At 39.4% G+C, this 16,722-nt stretch overlaps 1 protein-coding gene across 1 annotated transcript in view; it reads right to left on the bottom strand.

Moving 5' to 3' along the window:
* The window catches only part of CD109 (CD109 molecule), a 122,314-nt gene that overhangs the window by 53,218 nt on the left and 52,374 nt on the right, over positions 1–16,722 (bottom strand). Inside the window, exons 7-14 of the mRNA XM_081094514.1 lie at positions 13,723–13,807; positions 6,694–6,790; positions 6,281–6,422; positions 5,336–5,445; positions 2,669–2,893; positions 1,897–1,998; positions 1,748–1,810; positions 140–316 (exon numbers count right to left, since the gene is read on the bottom strand). Of these exons, the coding sequence (XP_080950640.1) occupies positions 140–316; positions 1,748–1,810; positions 1,897–1,998; positions 2,669–2,893; positions 5,336–5,445; positions 6,281–6,422; positions 6,694–6,790; positions 13,723–13,807 (1,001 nt within the window). The remainder of the gene's footprint in view (positions 1–139; positions 317–1,747; positions 1,811–1,896; positions 1,999–2,668; positions 2,894–5,335; positions 5,446–6,280; positions 6,423–6,693; positions 6,791–13,722; positions 13,808–16,722) is intronic.

Raw genomic sequence — 16,722 nt, 5'->3', positions numbered from 1 at the left:
GAGATTTAAGCATAGTTCTAGAAATGAATATAAATTTCTAACCAGTTTGGTTTAATGATACTTTTCCAAAGAAATATTACATTTCTTATACTTCAGAAATATAAAGTTTTATTTTAAACATCATTACCTGAAACCTTACCTTATTTTCAAAATCAACCTGAATATGAATTTTTAGAGCATCATTTATAATTTCCCCATCATCTTCAATATAATACACCATGACACAGGCTTTTGGAGCCCAAGAATTTTCTGGTATTAAAGAGAAGGTTGTTGAATTTTGCTTGCCCACAGCCATCAACTGTCCCCTGGATATTACCTGAAAAACATAGTAGTTGAGTTTCATTTTATGTTAAAGCTAGTGAGAATTTCAACCACAGCTACGTTTATCATGATTTTAACTATACACACAAATTTTTTAACTTAAACCAACTTCAAAGTCGATTTGAATGCCAGAAAGCCACCCTGACCAACACAGAGAGTACATGCAGGTTGGGAAATAGGAAAGGATAAGACAAAGCAACACTGACTGAGGCAACAGTAGTAGTTTCACCAAGACTCTATTTTTTGCATTATTTACAATAGCCAAGATCTGGAAGCAACCTACATGCTCACTGATAGACAATGGATAAAGAGGATGTAGTGGCTATATACAATGGATATTAGCCAAAAAATAATGAAATCTTGCCATCTACGACAACATGGATGGTCTTAGAGGGCATTATGCTAAGTGAAATAAGTCAGACAGAGAAAGAAAACACCACATGATTCCATATATATGTGGAATCTAAAGAGCAAAACAAACAAAACAAAAAGAAACAAACTCATAGATACAGAGAACAAACTGATGATTGCCAGATAGAAGGAGGATGGGGGATGGGCAAAAAGATGAAGGGGTTAAGAAGTACAAACTGCCAGGTATAAAAATAGTCATGGGGCAGCATAGAAAATATAGTCAATAGTATTGTAATAACTATGTATGGTGTCAGATGGGTGCTAGCCTTATCAGGGTGATCACTTCATAAGGCATATAGATGTCTAATCACTTTTTGTACACTTGAAACTAATATAATAGTATATGCCAACTATAATTTAAAATAAATAAATAATCTTTAAGAAATTTTTTAAAAGTCTATTTTTGAATGGAAGGAATACAGAGCATCTTTGGGAGACCTGGATTAGCAAGACTACAAGGCTAAGGGTAACAATTTTACTTCCTTTTTTGTTTTTCTTATATTTTATAATTTTCTGCAATGAAGATATGGGGAATACCTAATATAAATTTAAATTTTAAAAGTTAAATTTTAAGTGTAATGCAACATTTCATTACCCATCTTAAGTTGGAAATGCAAATATAGGCAAGGAAAGAAGACAGGCTATATTGTGATTACAGTATAAAAAAGACGGGCTAAAAAGTATGAGGCTGAATTTCAAAAATAAGTAAGTTTAGCCTGGCCATTGTGGATCAGTGGCTGAGCATCAACCTATGAACTAGAAGGTCACGGTTTGATTCCCAGTCAGGGCACATGCCTGATTGTGGGCTCAATCCCCAGTTTGGGGTGTACAGGAGGCAGCTGATCAATGATTTTCTCTCATCGTTGATGTTTCTATCTCTCTCTCCCCCTCTTCCTTCCTCTCTGAAATTATTAAAAATATTTTTTTAACTAGTATGTTTAGTCTAGACATAAGGTAGACACCATTTAAGATGATTCCATAATAGATCAGAAATTTAGATTCTATAACAGATTACCATGTAGTTGAACTCCTTAAATTGCTTGTTGCCTCTAACCACCAACTCAAACGGTGATCCCACCTAGAAAAACATCTTCATTAATATGTACATATTAATGGCATAAGAGTATAATTATATTACAATTATCAAGTGATTGTAAGCATTACCTTTATATTTTCATCTCTTGTTTTTAGCTGGATGTATGTTTTACTAGGAGACTTAAATACACCATAAGCCGCCATGCTATTCATACTATTAAGAAAAAAGGCCTATAACAAAAGAAAAGGGAGCTATAAAATTTTATTTTTAGCAGCACCTTGAGAAAAGATTTACCCTGATGCACAATTACTGAAAAGCAAATACACTTTTACTTTTTTTTCCATGTAGGAAAAATACATTCCCCAGACACTATCATTTCATAGCTTATACTATAAACAAAGTGATAGCTGTAAAACACAGAAGAGTGTCTTCATCATCGTGATCTAAGAGGAATAAAAACATAGTCCTAACTTATTTCAGAAACAAAGGTATATTATTGGGAAACATTGTGAGAAAGGAAAATGATATGAAAAAGGATTCCTTTCCTTTTCTCCACAACACAGAGCTCATTTACAAGCAAGAAATCATATTTGGCTCCTGCCAAAACACAATTTCAAGTGATTGAGAATCAACCTAGAGTTGGAGTTTGGGGCGCTTCTCCATCATATTTTCAGTTTGCTATATTTTACCGTGCTTTCCAAAATGAATGAATGAGGAAGCATTCAGTATAACCTTGAGAGACTGTCATTAAATTACTTTTAACACTTTCCCCCATTTTTAGAAATAGAAACATGTCCACTTCCTGTGCACTTTGACCTCCAGCAGATTGAATGCCTTACCACAAGGTTACAATTTTAATGATGTTACTGCAGTATCATAATGATGGAAAACAGATGGTACCTTTAATTGTAGCTGAGTGGAATTGTCCAGGATTGGGAATCCAATCTTTAAGATTCCATTCTGGGGGACAGAATAGTTTAGGACCTGGAAAGCTTCTATTTCCTGATTTCTACTATTCCATCCTCTCCCGTATTCTGTAGAGTTTCTCTGTATCACCATTATTGTTATATTATTCATTCTTTCTTCAAGAGTCAGTTGCTTGCCATCAGAACGTGCTACCTTCACCTAATAATCAAAACACAACATTTTAAAAACAGGTTACAAGAGAAGCCAAGGAGGCTGGCTGGCATGGCTCAGTGGTTGAGCATCGACCCATGAACCAGGAGGAAACGGTTCGATTCCTGGTCAGGGCACATGCCCAGGTTGCTGGCTCAATCCCCAGTGGAGGGGGCGGGGGGTGTGCAGGAGTCAGCTGGTCAATGATTCTCTTTCATCATTGATGTTTCTATCTCTTTCTCCCTCTCTCTTCCTCTCTGAAATCAATAAAAATGTATTGAAAAAAGAGAAAGAGAAGTCAAGGATTTAAGTTCAGTTGAACCCAGTTTCCATCAATAAAACCAAACTATCAAAATTATTAGTGGCACCCTAACTTCCTGAAGATACCACTGATGACTCCCTTCTTGATATTATAGCTTCTCTTGCCTTCAGTGGCTCCCCAACAACCTCCTTCACTGCACACCCCTCTTCCTCCATCCTCTCGGTGCCCTTCTTGGTTCCTTTTCCCGCGCCCTAAATGTGGAGATTTGTCAAGACCAAATTATCAATGATCTGTTCTTCTGTCTTCCTACTGCCATCCATACCTCACTCTGGAGCTCATGCTCAACACCTCTAATACCTGCAGGAGATTTCTACTTGTATAACCTTGTCATCTCAAATTCAACACATTTAAAACTGGGTAACCATCTCCCCAGTCCTCTTTTTACTAACACCGCAATTCTGCCAGGCTTGTCTCTGAATTTTCCCTCCCTTTCCCCACCTCCCAAACCTAATGTACACCAAGTCTCATACTGTACTTCTCTCTTCCATCCTCTCCACTCCCACATCCACCACCACGAGGCTGCCATCCTCCTGCACAGGCCCTAGATCAGTCTCCCTGGAACACTGCTTCCTCCATACCCCTCCACGTTCACAGGCTCCTAGGCTCTTCACTGCCTGGAGCATAAAGTTCAAACACATATGTGAGCCATTTAGGATTCTCTACAACTCCTCAAGATGTGCCTCCTGTTTTCTTCTTGACGATTCCCAGACACAAGTTCTCTGCTGCAATTGCGCTGGTCAAGTTGCGTCTCAGCTCATCTTGCCCGCCATCTCCCAACCCCACACCCAAACATTAAAATCCTTGTTTGATCTTCTAACAAATAGCTTAAAGTTTCCCCTTCCACAGAGCATCCCTTTAATGACCCTCCTCCCTATCCCAAAGCCAAGTCTTCCTCCCTCAGCTCTCATATATATATTTCAGAGAGGAAGGGAGAGGGAGAGAGAGATAGAAACATCAATAATGAGAGATAACCATTGAACGGCTGCCTCCTGCATGCCCCCCACTGGAGATTGAGCCTGAAACCCGGGCATGTGCCCTGACCAGGAATCAAACCCTGGATCCTTCAGTCCACAGGCTGGTGCTCTATCCACTGAGCCAAATCAGCTAGGGCTCTCATTGTTTCACTCAACTCATTTGGAAGTTACTATATTTTTTGGTTTTTGGTGTTTGGTTTTACCTACTTACCTTTTCAAACTGTCAATTATATAAGGTCACTGAAATCAGAAACTATCTAAAATTTCTCTGGAGTCATTCAACAAGAAGGAACGCCTCCTTGCTTTAAAGGAAGGATCAACAAACTGCGACAGGTTGGGAGGCCAAGTCCAGTCTCTGTAAATAAAGTTTTACTGGAACAGAGCCACCCACGCTGGTTACAAAGTGGCTGTGGCTGCTTTTATGCTACCACGGCAGAGTCAAGTAGCTCTGACAGAGACCATATGGCCCACAATGCTGAAAATATCTGCTATTATCTAGCCCTTTGCAGAAAAAGGTTGTTGACACCTATTTTAAATCCCTGTAGAAATGTATTCATGACACTTAGCCTGCCTTGAATTCTAGTTGTGTGTGTGTGTGTGTGTGTGTGTATTTTCTTGTCACCATCACAAAAACTGAGAATCTAGGGCAGGGACTGCATCTTTCTCATCTCTCCAGTCCAATAGATCACCATGCCTTACACAGTGTCAACATTCACTCAATTAACAAGTGATAGTTCAACATTCTCTTAAAAAAGGAAAAAAATGAGATTTGTTGATCATTTTTTTAAGGCTACCTCTTTGCTAGAACTAAAATTAGTCACTATAAAAATCTAATTAAAATTGAATAATTTTGATCAGCATCTAATTCCTTCAATGAATTTATAAAGACTTCATTGTAACAACCCAAATCTAACTTAAATAGGTTATTAAATAAATTTCGAAAAATACCTTTGCTGGAAACTACCTTTTTAGAAAAATTAGACAAAAGTCATTTGGAAACAATTCTATATACCCCTTAAATCTAAATAGGAAAAGTAATCTGTCCACTTTTAGCTTAAATTTTTAGAAAAGCACTGAAAAAAAATATTATTTTGGACTTTGTTTCATTTAATTGAACTTAATGCTTTTAGGTCACTGATAAATATCCCAACTTACAGTGACTATGAAGTTGAGCGATGGCTTCAAGACAGTAGCGTAATCAAAGAAATCAATGGCGTACTCATGCTGCTTGAAAAATACATTGGAGCTTGCATTTCTTGAGATACCTGTTTTGGAAATGACATCATTTAGAAAGCCAAAGTTATAGTTCACCAACAGCTTCTAGCCACCAAATGTCTCCATCTGAGCTAATTCCCCAAGGGGTTAAGATATCAGGGCACAGAAACCTCATTCCCACATCGGCTTCTGTGGCTATTCTGTCCTCCGTGGGTCCCTTCTAAGCACCATGACTGCCACCCCAACAGATTAAGGCCACTGACAGAAGAGTCTTTTGTTCTTTGGGGGATTGGTGAAAGCTGTTGAAATAGCAACAGAAAGATCCACATAATTAACCTTTATTTTATTATTAAGAGAAAACTGTCTGGGAGCAGGTGTGATTTCAGAAGATGTTAAGTGATTTAAAAAAAATAAAATAAAGATGATCAGTCAGCTAAAAAGGTATGCCTTTCCACGTGGTTCTCATGCTGAAAATAAAGAACAGAAATGGAAAAAATTATGACTATCTATCACATGTGGTTGAATTACAGACTTTTATAGGAAATAAATTTCCCCTTCATGATGAAAACATTCTGCACACTGGACTAATGAACAGTTGTGACAATTTCAGCATTTAACAGCATCTTTAGAAAGGCAGTGATGTTCCCAAACAAACATGCTAGTTATAATAAGAAAGATGACAGAGCAACCCTGGCCAGCATAGCTCTCTCACATCGATCTTTCTCTCTCTCTCTCCTCGCTCGCCCCCCCCCCCTTCCTTTCCTAAAATCAATGGAAGAAATATCCTCCAGTGAGGATTAACAAAACAAAACAAAAAAAAAATTAAGAAAGATGACAGAGCAGCACCACACATATAACTATACCTTCATTTCAAAGTCTACAAACCTGTAAGTGATTCTGTCACCGTGGCTAAAATTTCTACCGGCCCAGGTGATGATGGAGACATGTGTTCAGAAAGCTGATCTGAAAAATTCATTAACTTTTTCATCTCTTCATCATTAAAAGAGAAGTTTGCAGATCCATTTATCTGTTTTGTTAAAAAAAAATTCAGTTTTATTCTTCACTTCAGCAATCCAAATTTTAGAACTAAAACTCAAACTAAGTCACATTAAACAATGTGATGGCTCTGGTTTGACTCTAATCACTATAAAAGGGTAAATTCTCACTTGTCCAATGTCAGAAAGCTCTTTTTTTTCTTACACTTGGTTATTTTTTTAATTCAGTACAAATCTTATTTCTAGAAAAAGAATGCTCATAGTTATCCCCATTACTAGTTGTAAGACATCTGTAAAAGTTACCTTAAATTTTTTTGTAATATTTTTCTTAATGCCCCAAAAAGATAAAGGTGAAAATGTAAGTGTTACATCTCCTTTCACAGGCTTCCCATAGGTATACCTGAAAAATAATAAGTGGGTGGGGTGTTTATTTTACATTTTCAATTTGATATTATCAAACTAACACAATTAAAAATATTACTTTCAATAGCATATACTTGCAACCCAACTTAAAAGGATGATATTAAAATATACTTTTACTACAAATTTTCAAAACTAAGCATAGCTAAGTGTCCTTAATAAATAGTTATCCTTGAAATTAAGTGTCCAAAATAGGAAGACTTTCAACTACACCACCTCAAAGCGGTTCCTAGAACACACTTTACCCAGACTCTAATCATTTCGGAGACCCCAGAGACAATAATAAGTGGAAGTGACAGTTTTCTGCTCAAAGATTTTTAAAAGATTATGAAAACCTTATCTTCCACAAATCTGGCCTGACTGGCCCATTAACCAAATGCATGCCTAGGAGAATTCACAGTGTTTGAACATTTTAACGTGTTTGTTGAAACTGCAATCACCATGGTTCATTGCTGCATGTTTCAATATTAATCAGGAGGACTTAGACCAAACATGCTAGGGCACCAAATGGGCTCGTGGCTCTCAAAGATATTTTTTTTTTCAGGAAATTTTAAAATAAGAGTACATGGGGTTTTTTTAATGCATAGTACCAAAATTAACTTCTTGAATTAAATCTCATCTCTGCTGCTTACATTCTATGTATTAATTTTACCCCCTCTCATGATGAGAAAGTCTCTTCATGTGAAGGAAAGGCAATCTTTAATAAATCATTTTCTTGCCAAAAAGCCTATTTTAAATGTGTTTCCTGGGTTCCATCCATGTCTATGTGAAATGTTGAGCCAAACTTGGATGTCGATTTTCCTCTGCACTATAGAAATCAAACAGCGGCTCCTGCTTCCTGAATCCATTAGTTGAACACAGAAACTGAATCAACTCAACTCAAAAGTCAATGGTAAAATGTAGTAAATTCAAAATTAAGAATAAAATAAATCAGTCTTCAAATGATAACAGTGAAGTTAGTGGAAACCTGGGTTAGCAATTTCAGTATCAAATTCATTTATTCGAAAGAGTTCTCAAAACCCAACCTTGCTATATCTTATTAAAGTTTAAATAAATGCATATCTATAATATCATAATATTGTATCTTAAAAGAATGATATCACGTGAGTAGTACAGGGAACTTTAAACGCCAGGCATAATTTAAAGTATTCTCAGACACAAATATTTTTTAATTTTGATTTCAATGTGAAGCAGATTTAGCTTCCCAAGCCCCAAGCTGATTATAATAACTATAAAACAAGGACACTGGCAGTTATTGTCCTAAATAGAAGCTGGAAGCATTTGGGATACACTAATTTTTCAGAAAGTAGTAGTTTGACAACATTTTAAAAAGCAAATCAAAGATATTCTCTTTATAATTCTCCAGAACTGTGGTTAGTGGGAAAGAATCTATTATTTATTTTAATAAGGTGGGAATAGTGAGCAGATGTTCAAGTTATAGATTTCAAAACTAAAAAGAGCTTGTTAACCTTCTTCTTTGGGTAATGTGCAATTGCACATTAACTATGCCTAGATGAGACAGATGGTTACTAGCAAAAAAGCAACCTAAGCCCGGCTGGTATGGCTGAGTGGATTGAGTGCTTTCCCATGGACCAAGAGATTCTGGGTTTGATAATGGTCAGGGCACATGCCCAGTTTTTGGGCTCAATTACCCAGTAGGGGGCATGCAGGAGGCAGCTGATCAATGTGTCTCTCTCATCAATGTTTCTATCTCTCTCCATCTCCCTTCCTCTCTATCTAAAAATCAATAAAAACATTTTTTTAAAAAGGTAACCTAAATTGTTTATCATCTACTCATAGAGATGACTATAATATCTATTATGAAACATTTTAAAATCATCTCTCTAACTTAATAACAACCATCCAAGTGGTAAGACAACAGAACTCATCTTTCACCAAAATACACCCAAAGAACAACTGGATTTCAAACCCCACTCTTTACCCTCTAATTCTGTGACAAGACCAAACCCATCGCCCATACAACTCAATTTGGTTCATTCCAAATAGCAGGCTTTTGATTGGGTATGAAGCTCTTTGCTGTGCTTCATAGAGCTTGGAACTGAAACCTTATGGACCATATTGTTTATCCACTTGTTCTTTCAATAGTACTTATTAGATACCTACTCCATGACTAGCACTGTACTAGGCACAAAGATGCAGTGATAAGCAAGAAATAGACCTACCTTCAAAAAGGTGGACTAGCAAACAGCAGCACTATGTGACTAGAGCTATGAGAGGTATAAAGACAGATGGTTAGGGGAAGTAGCCAAGCCTTGAAACAGCCTATTGTAAAGGCTTATTGGTCAGAAAAAGCATTTTGCATTCTTGAAAGCACAAGTAACATTTGGAAATAGAGTTTGGGAGGTTAGAGAAGGGTTTGAGTGAGATATTTCAAAGGACATAAAACTAGAAAAGAGCCCAGCTGGCATAGCTCAGAGGTTGAGTGTCAACCTATGAACCAGGAGGTCATGGTTCGATTCCCGGGCAGGGCACATGCCCGGGTTGCCATCTCGATCCCTGGTGGTGGGCATGCAGGAGGCAGCCAATCGATGATTCTCTCTCATCATTGATGTTTCTCTCTCTCTCTCTCTCTCTCTCTCTCTCTCTCTCTTCCTCTCTCTTCCTCTCTGAAATCAATAAAAATATATTTTTACAAAAATTAAAAAAGAACTTTGTAAGATATCCTAAAAATTTTGAACTTCATCCTCAAGGCAATGGTCTGAAAATTTTCATGCAAAAGAGTCAAAATTTATTTGTCTTTAGCCTAAAATAAAGAGAGAAGAAGAAGAGAGGAGGAGGAGGAAAGGGGGGAAGGGATAGGAGACGAGGATGGGGAATGGGAAGAGGCAAACAGCAGCAAGAACTCTGGATGACTCAGCGTAGAGAAAAGACTGAAGGATAAAACTGAAGTCAGAAAAACCTTTTCAGAAACTACAACAGTGACTAAGGAGAGAAAGGTGATGTTGGCCTGAATCAAAACAGTGGCAATGGAGATGGATTTGAAAGAAATTATGGAGTTAAAACAAATAGCATTGGATATTGATTAGATGTGGAGATTGAAGGAGTGGGAAGAGTGCAGTTGACTTGGGCAGCTAAACAGATAGTGGTGCAGTCCACCAAGATAGGACACAGAAAAGAATCAGATTTAGGGGAAGATGACTAGTAAAAGAATCTGTGGGATACCCAGCGAGAGAAGACATGAGGATCTGTATCTCAATACAGAAATATGGACTAGAGATAGAGATTCGGGTGTCACGACTTACAAACAGTAGCAGAAGCCCTGGCCATGGAGAAGATAATTCAGATGTGTAAAGAAAGAAGACAGCCCAAGATGGAACTCTGAGAAATAAGAACTTTTCAAAGATAGGCAGAAGGGAGTTGCCTTCAAAGAGTCTCAAAGGAGTAGCCAAAAAGAAAGAAGGCGGTGGGGTGTGGGACGAGAAGAAATAGAGAGGACAACAATGTCAGATCTACAAAGCGGGGAAAGGTAAAGGAGTTTCAGTGGCATGACTCAGGGCGAAAGGCAGACTGTAGGGGGCTGAAGAATGACTGGAATGTAAAGAAGTGACAAAGGCAACTCTAAGGAGGCTGGGAAGATAGGGCGGTATTAGGAAGGAGACAGGAGATTCAAGGGAAGGTTTGTTTCTTTTAATGCTAACTATGTTTAAACACATAGTGAAGAGGCCACTAAAGAACAAAATAGAAGAAATCAAGGCACAGGTAAAAGAAGAAGTGAGATTGGGAGCCTCTGATAGGAGGCAGCATCCAAGGCCTAAGTGGAGGGGCACAGAAGAATCTCCTCTGAAGGGAGAACAGATGTGGCTTTCATTATGACAGACATAAGATCATCATCTTCATCATCATTTCAATCTTTTCTGGGACACAGGATTTATAGAATAGGTCTATGCCAACTTTTTAAAAAATATATTCTATTGATTTTTTACAGAGAGGAAGGGAGAGGGAGAGAGAGTTAGAAACATCGATGAGAAAGAAACATCGATCAGCTGCCTCCTGCACACCCCCTACTGGGGATGTGCCTGCAATCAAGGTACATGCCCTTGACTGGAATCAAACCTGGGACCCTTTAATCCACAGGCCGACGCTCTATCCACTGAGCCAAACCAGTTAGGGCTATGCCAATTTTTTAAAATATATTTTTATTGATTTCAGAGAGGAAATGAGAGGGAGAGAGAGCGATAGAAATATCAATGAGAGAGAATCATTGATTGACTGCCTCCTGCATGCCTCTCACTGGGTATCGAGGCCCAAACCCAGGCATGTGCCCTGACTGGGAATCGAACTGTGACCTCCTGGTTCGTAGGTTGATGTTCAACCACTGAGCCACGCTGGTGGGCTGTCTATGCCAATTTTAATAGACTTAAAGAAGACACTGCTGGTCAGAAGGTTTCATTAGCCTGTTGCAAAGCTGTAAATTATATCCTCAGTCTGAATGAAAGCAGACCCTCCTGAAACTGCATTGGTAAGCTTGAAACTCATGATAGCTGGAACAGAGGAAAAGTTTATTCCTATGGGAAAAGGGGCCTAGGCCTTTGGATGATGACACAGAAGATCGCACTGCCCTGGGACAGAACTACCTTCCTTTGCCATAACCACAGACATCATCCCTAGGCAACTGAAGCTTGAAGAAAGGAATCCTTTGGATTATTATCAGAACTAGCCAGATCTGAGAACTTCCAATGGCAAAAAGAGGCTCACTATCTACAACAGACAAAGCACACATACTGAAAAGGTCTTGATGTGTGAACGTCACTAGTTTAGAGTGCCCAGTCACACAATCAAAATTTAATCTACGTGTTGAGTTGAAGGTATTTTATAGTTGTGTTTAAATTCCATAATCAGCTGGCTTTAAGGAGATTATCCTAGATCATCTGGGTGCACCTGACTCAATCAGTTGAAAGGCCTTAAAAGCAGACCTTGGACTTCCCTAAAAAGGAAGAAATTCTGCATGTGGACAACTTCAGCCTATGCCAGAGAGTTCCAGCCTACCCCTCCTAACGGCTTCCTCTACAGATTTTGAATGTGCCTAGCCGGCCCCCACATTTGCATATGCTAATTCCTTGCAACAAATCTTACTATGTATCCCCTACTCATTCTACTTCTATGATAGAACCTTGACTGCTACATACACAAAGGAAAATGATGAAAATACAATGTGGTGAACACTAAAGAAATGCCAGAGAGCCAACACAATTATCATGTCACTCTCAGCCATTCCTATTTCAAAGAGGCTCAACAAATGAGAATCAGGATGAAACTACAAGGTTTGTTACTGGGCTAGGAGGAGGAGGGTGTGGCTTCAGGAGATATACACCCCCTAAAATTGTATATAAAATGTTCTGAAGTTACCAGAGTTTAAGAGCCACTGTTTTAACTAATTGTATTAAATCCCTGGAAAAACACTGAAAAACAAAAGCAAAGATTATATCCACCCTCAACTTAACTTATGCAAACACTGATGGGCTGTGTGAATTTGCACTTACTAAGTTTTATAAGCATTAGTCAAAGAACTCAAAATAAAACCCAGACAGAGGCTTAACCTTCAGCCAAGATCAAGGGCAAGATAAAAATTATGTACAATGCAGGCATTAATATGTTTTCTAAACCATAAATCCATCCACAATACTCAAGTTCACTTTGGAAGCTACTTCTTAGTTGAACATGGCAGAAAACCAACTTGGTGTATAAATCGGAGACATGTTTTTGCCATTGTGTTGCATGGGCTTCAGGTGATTTGGGCCGGATAGAATCTAAAGCAGGAGTCCTCAGAAAGTTTTGCTCTGTGGACTGCTTCTGCCAGGAGACTCACAGCCCATCACTTGCCACTGACACAAACCCTCACCAAGAGAGGAACATGGCGCTGAGACAGCAGTGAGATGAGGTCCAGTTTTTATCAGCTACTACAAATAAATTCTGAAACTAAATAAATTTCAAGAAAAAAAAGCACAGATATTGATGCATCAAAAATAAAAGCTACATACAAGAGATCAGTCCTAGAATTACTTGAGGGCAAACCCAGGTTGTACTTTTGAGAACCACTAATTTAAGCCTATTCTGTTTGTTTTTTAATGTTAAGTCTAGATATGTCAGGTTCCTTTTTTTTCTTTTTTTGTTAAATGTATTGGGGTGGCATTGGTTAATAAAATTATACAGGTTTCAAGTATACAATCTATAATACATCATCTGTATACTGCATTCTGTGGCCACCATCCAAAGTCAAATCTTTGTTGATCACCATTCAACTTCCTCTACCCTTCGCTACATCCCTTTTCCTTTGGTAACCACCATACTATTGTCTGCATCTTCAGTTTGAGAAATGCTAGTCTGGAACTCTGAGGATGCTTTTTGTCTCAGCAAAACCAGATGCTTTGCTGTTCAATCTAATAGATCAAAATCACGGGAGTCACTATACATCTGTGGGTTGGAAGTCTCTGTGTACCTATGCTGAAATGATGAGTGTGAATTATTTACTCATATGCTAATTGCAATCAGACAACCAAATCCCTCCCCTAAGAGTCAACCTCCATCATTAACAGAGTAAAAAATTATGATTTAAGAAGAGGTAAATCACCTCCATTCATGCCTTAAGAATGAGGAATAACAGTACTTTTTTAAAAAAACAAATCTGGCATAATCTATAATGTAAATCCCCTGATTAGTCTTGGAAAGACACTAGTGTGTGGAAAATATTTCAGGACCAACTTGGAAGCAGAGAGATGTGTACAAAGATCTGTGCAGAAGTGTTCCGTGTTTAATTGTTTATTGTAGATATTTGTTTCCTGCCCATTGAGGTATCTTAATAAGCAGAACATTGTACTACTATTCTGTGGTATATGATGAGTTCTCTGTCATACAGTTTTATAACAGTTTGTAGTCATGAAAAAGGATACTCACTTTGCTGTGACAATACCATTTAAACTCTTAGACTTCAAAAAATGATATAATGGTGTCTGCAGAGCGACTTCGAACTTCGGTAATACTGGGGGTAAAAAGAGTAAATATGTTAAAGAATCTATTTTACTATCATTTACAGCTTGACAAAAATCACAAACAGAATTGCTCTAAAGGAGTTTATAATTGGTGCTATTTGAAATTAGATTCATTATGATCCAAATGAATACACATTAAGGCTTAGATGAAAAGCACTTTACCCAAAGTCAGAAATCCAATGAAGCTAGTGACTAGACAGTGACAGTGGGGGCCAGTGGGAGCTTCTGTTGGTAGAACCTACATTGTATCCACAACACTAAATGGAAATGCATCTGAGTGCTGTAAGACCAGCTGTCACCCACTAGTGTGGCCTTACTACTTGATAAAATACTTCCATATTGTTTGGTAAACAGCTGCTTCTAGAGCAGCCCCTTCCCTCAGACCTTTTCACCAATTTGGCTACTAAAAGCACATCCTAGGGCCCCAAGTCTCTCCTTCTTCTGGATGATACCACATTTGCAGTCATAGACTCCTTGTCCTTTGAGGCAAAGGCAAATCTAGTGACAGTCTTATGTAACCAAAAACAAAGTTGTGTAGTAGAATTTCTAGTTAATAGGTAAGATATGGCTACAAAATGTTTTTTTTCTTGTCATAGGTACTGGTAGGTAATTCCAAAATTAGAAACCTCTACTTTAGTCAGCTTTATATAATTAAGATATTTTATCAATATTAATACTATCCTTTATAATAAAAGAGAAACAAGCAAATTAAACATCCCTCTGCTACGCTCAAGCCACACCCACCAGCCAATCAGGAGTGAGTAAGCAAATTAACCCAACTAAGATGGCGGTGGCCACGGAGTTGGAGTGAGCAGAAGGCTTGGATTGCCCCCGGCAATGGAGGAAGCCAAGCTTCCCGCCTGCCCTGGCCAGCCCTCAGCTCTGCTCATGGCTGCAAAGTTTCAATTACAGAAGATAAATAAATCCCAGAAAAACAAAAAAGAAAGAAAGAAAGGAGAGGCTGAGAGCTTGGGTTGCTGGGGGGCGTGGCCAGTCTGCAAACAATCATCAGCCCCTCACCCAAGCTGGCCAGGCACCCCAGTGGGGACCCCCACCCTGAAGGGGGCTTGGCCAGCCTGCAAACAGCCATCAGCCTCTCACCCAGGCTAGCCAGGCATCCCAGTGGGGACCCCCACCCTGAAGGTGGTGTGACCAGCCTGAAAACAGCCCTCAGCTCCTCACCCAGGCTCGCCACACCCCCATGGGGTGAGGGTCCCACTGGGGGGCTTGACTAGCCTGCAAACAGCCATCAGCTCCTCATCCAAGCTGGCCAGGCACCCCAGTGGGAACCCCCACCCTGAAGGGGGTGTGGCCAGCCTGAAAATAGCCCTCAGCCCCTCATCCAGGCTGGCCAGGCACCCCAGTGGGACCCCCACCCTGATCCAGGACACCCTTCAGGGCAAACCACCCAACCCCCACCCGTGCACCAGGCCTCTATCCTATATAATAAAAGGGTAATATGCAAATTGACCCTAACAGCAGAACGACTGGGAATGACTGGTCACTAGACACACACTGACCACCAGGGGGCAGACGCTCAGTGCAGGAGCTGCCCCCTGGTGGTCAGTGTGCTTCCATAGGGGGAGCTCTGTTCAGCCACAAACCAGGCTGATGGCTGCCAGCACAACGGTGGTGGTGGGACATTCCAGTGGGAATGTCCCGCTGGCAAGTGGACATCCCCTGAGGGCTCCCGGGCTGCCAGAGGGATGTCTGACTGTCAGCTTAGGCTTGATTCCCTGGGGAGCGGGCCTAAGCCAGCAGGTGGACATCTACCAAAGGGGTCCCAGACTGTGAGAGGGCACAGGCCTGGCTGAAGGACCCTCGTGCCGAGTGCACAAATTTTTGTGCACTGGGCCTCTAGTCTGATATAAAGAACTCCCCAGAATATACAATTTTTGTTTTCTTTCAGTCCACAGAAATTTTTTTTTCTCTAACTTCACTGGACAAAGAAGTAGATCAATCTCATAAAAAGGCAACTCCCCATTCAATTAACACAAGAGTAGTAGCAAGAAGGCCAACGGCTCAACAACATAGGGCAGATCTCCAGCTCCAAACCAGGCTAAAGGCCCTTGGTGTGCCTGGACTTGAGACCCATCTAGGATTGGAGAGTCAACAAAGCCATAGGGGTCAACTGTGACCTTCCTCCAAGGCTCTCCACCAACACAGAAGTTAGGGGACACTGAGAGGTAGAGTTTCCTTAGAACAAGGAAATTCAAATGTCCCCTCCTCAAATATCATAGGTTGGCAATTAATTCCCCACCTCCACTAGACCCCATTCAGCAACATACCACAACCCAGCACCACCTCTATATGAAGTAAAAATACCCTATAAAAACCCTGGACACCCAGACTTATTCTTGATCAAGGCTGTCAAAAAGAAATAAAATGTGAGCCATACAGTGTAATTTTACATTTCTAGTAGCCACATTTAAAAAGAAAAAAAAAACAGTGAAATTAATTTTTGCAATGTTTTATTGAACCCCACATATCCAAAATATAATCAGTATAAAAATGTATTATTAATGAATTGTTTTTCTTTTTTCTTTGTGTACTGTCTTCAAAATCTTGCTTTACACACTTAGAGAACATCTCCATTTGGACTGGCCACATTTCAGGTGTTCAACCGCCACACATGGTGAGTTACCCCAAACTGGACAACAGAATTCCAGGTCAGGGGTCAGTAAATAATGACCAGCAGGAACTAAGAGTGTTTTTTGCACTTTTAATTGTTTGAGAAAAATCAAAAGAAGAATATTTCATGATGTAAAAATTATTAAAATTCATATTTCCATGTCCACAAACAAAATATTATTGGATCATAGTCATATCGCCTTACATAGTTTTTGTGGCTGCTTCGTGGCAAAGTTGAGTGAGTGGTTAGACAGAGACATATGGCCCATAGAGC

This window comes from Myotis nattereri, assembly GCF_964212035.1.
Source record: "Myotis nattereri genome assembly, chromosome: 6".
NCBI classification, from domain to species: Eukaryota; Metazoa; Chordata; class Mammalia; order Chiroptera; family Vespertilionidae; genus Myotis; species Myotis nattereri.
The sequence above is the reverse complement of the archived record's forward strand: the minus strand, read 5'-3'. Positions and strand labels throughout refer to the sequence as shown.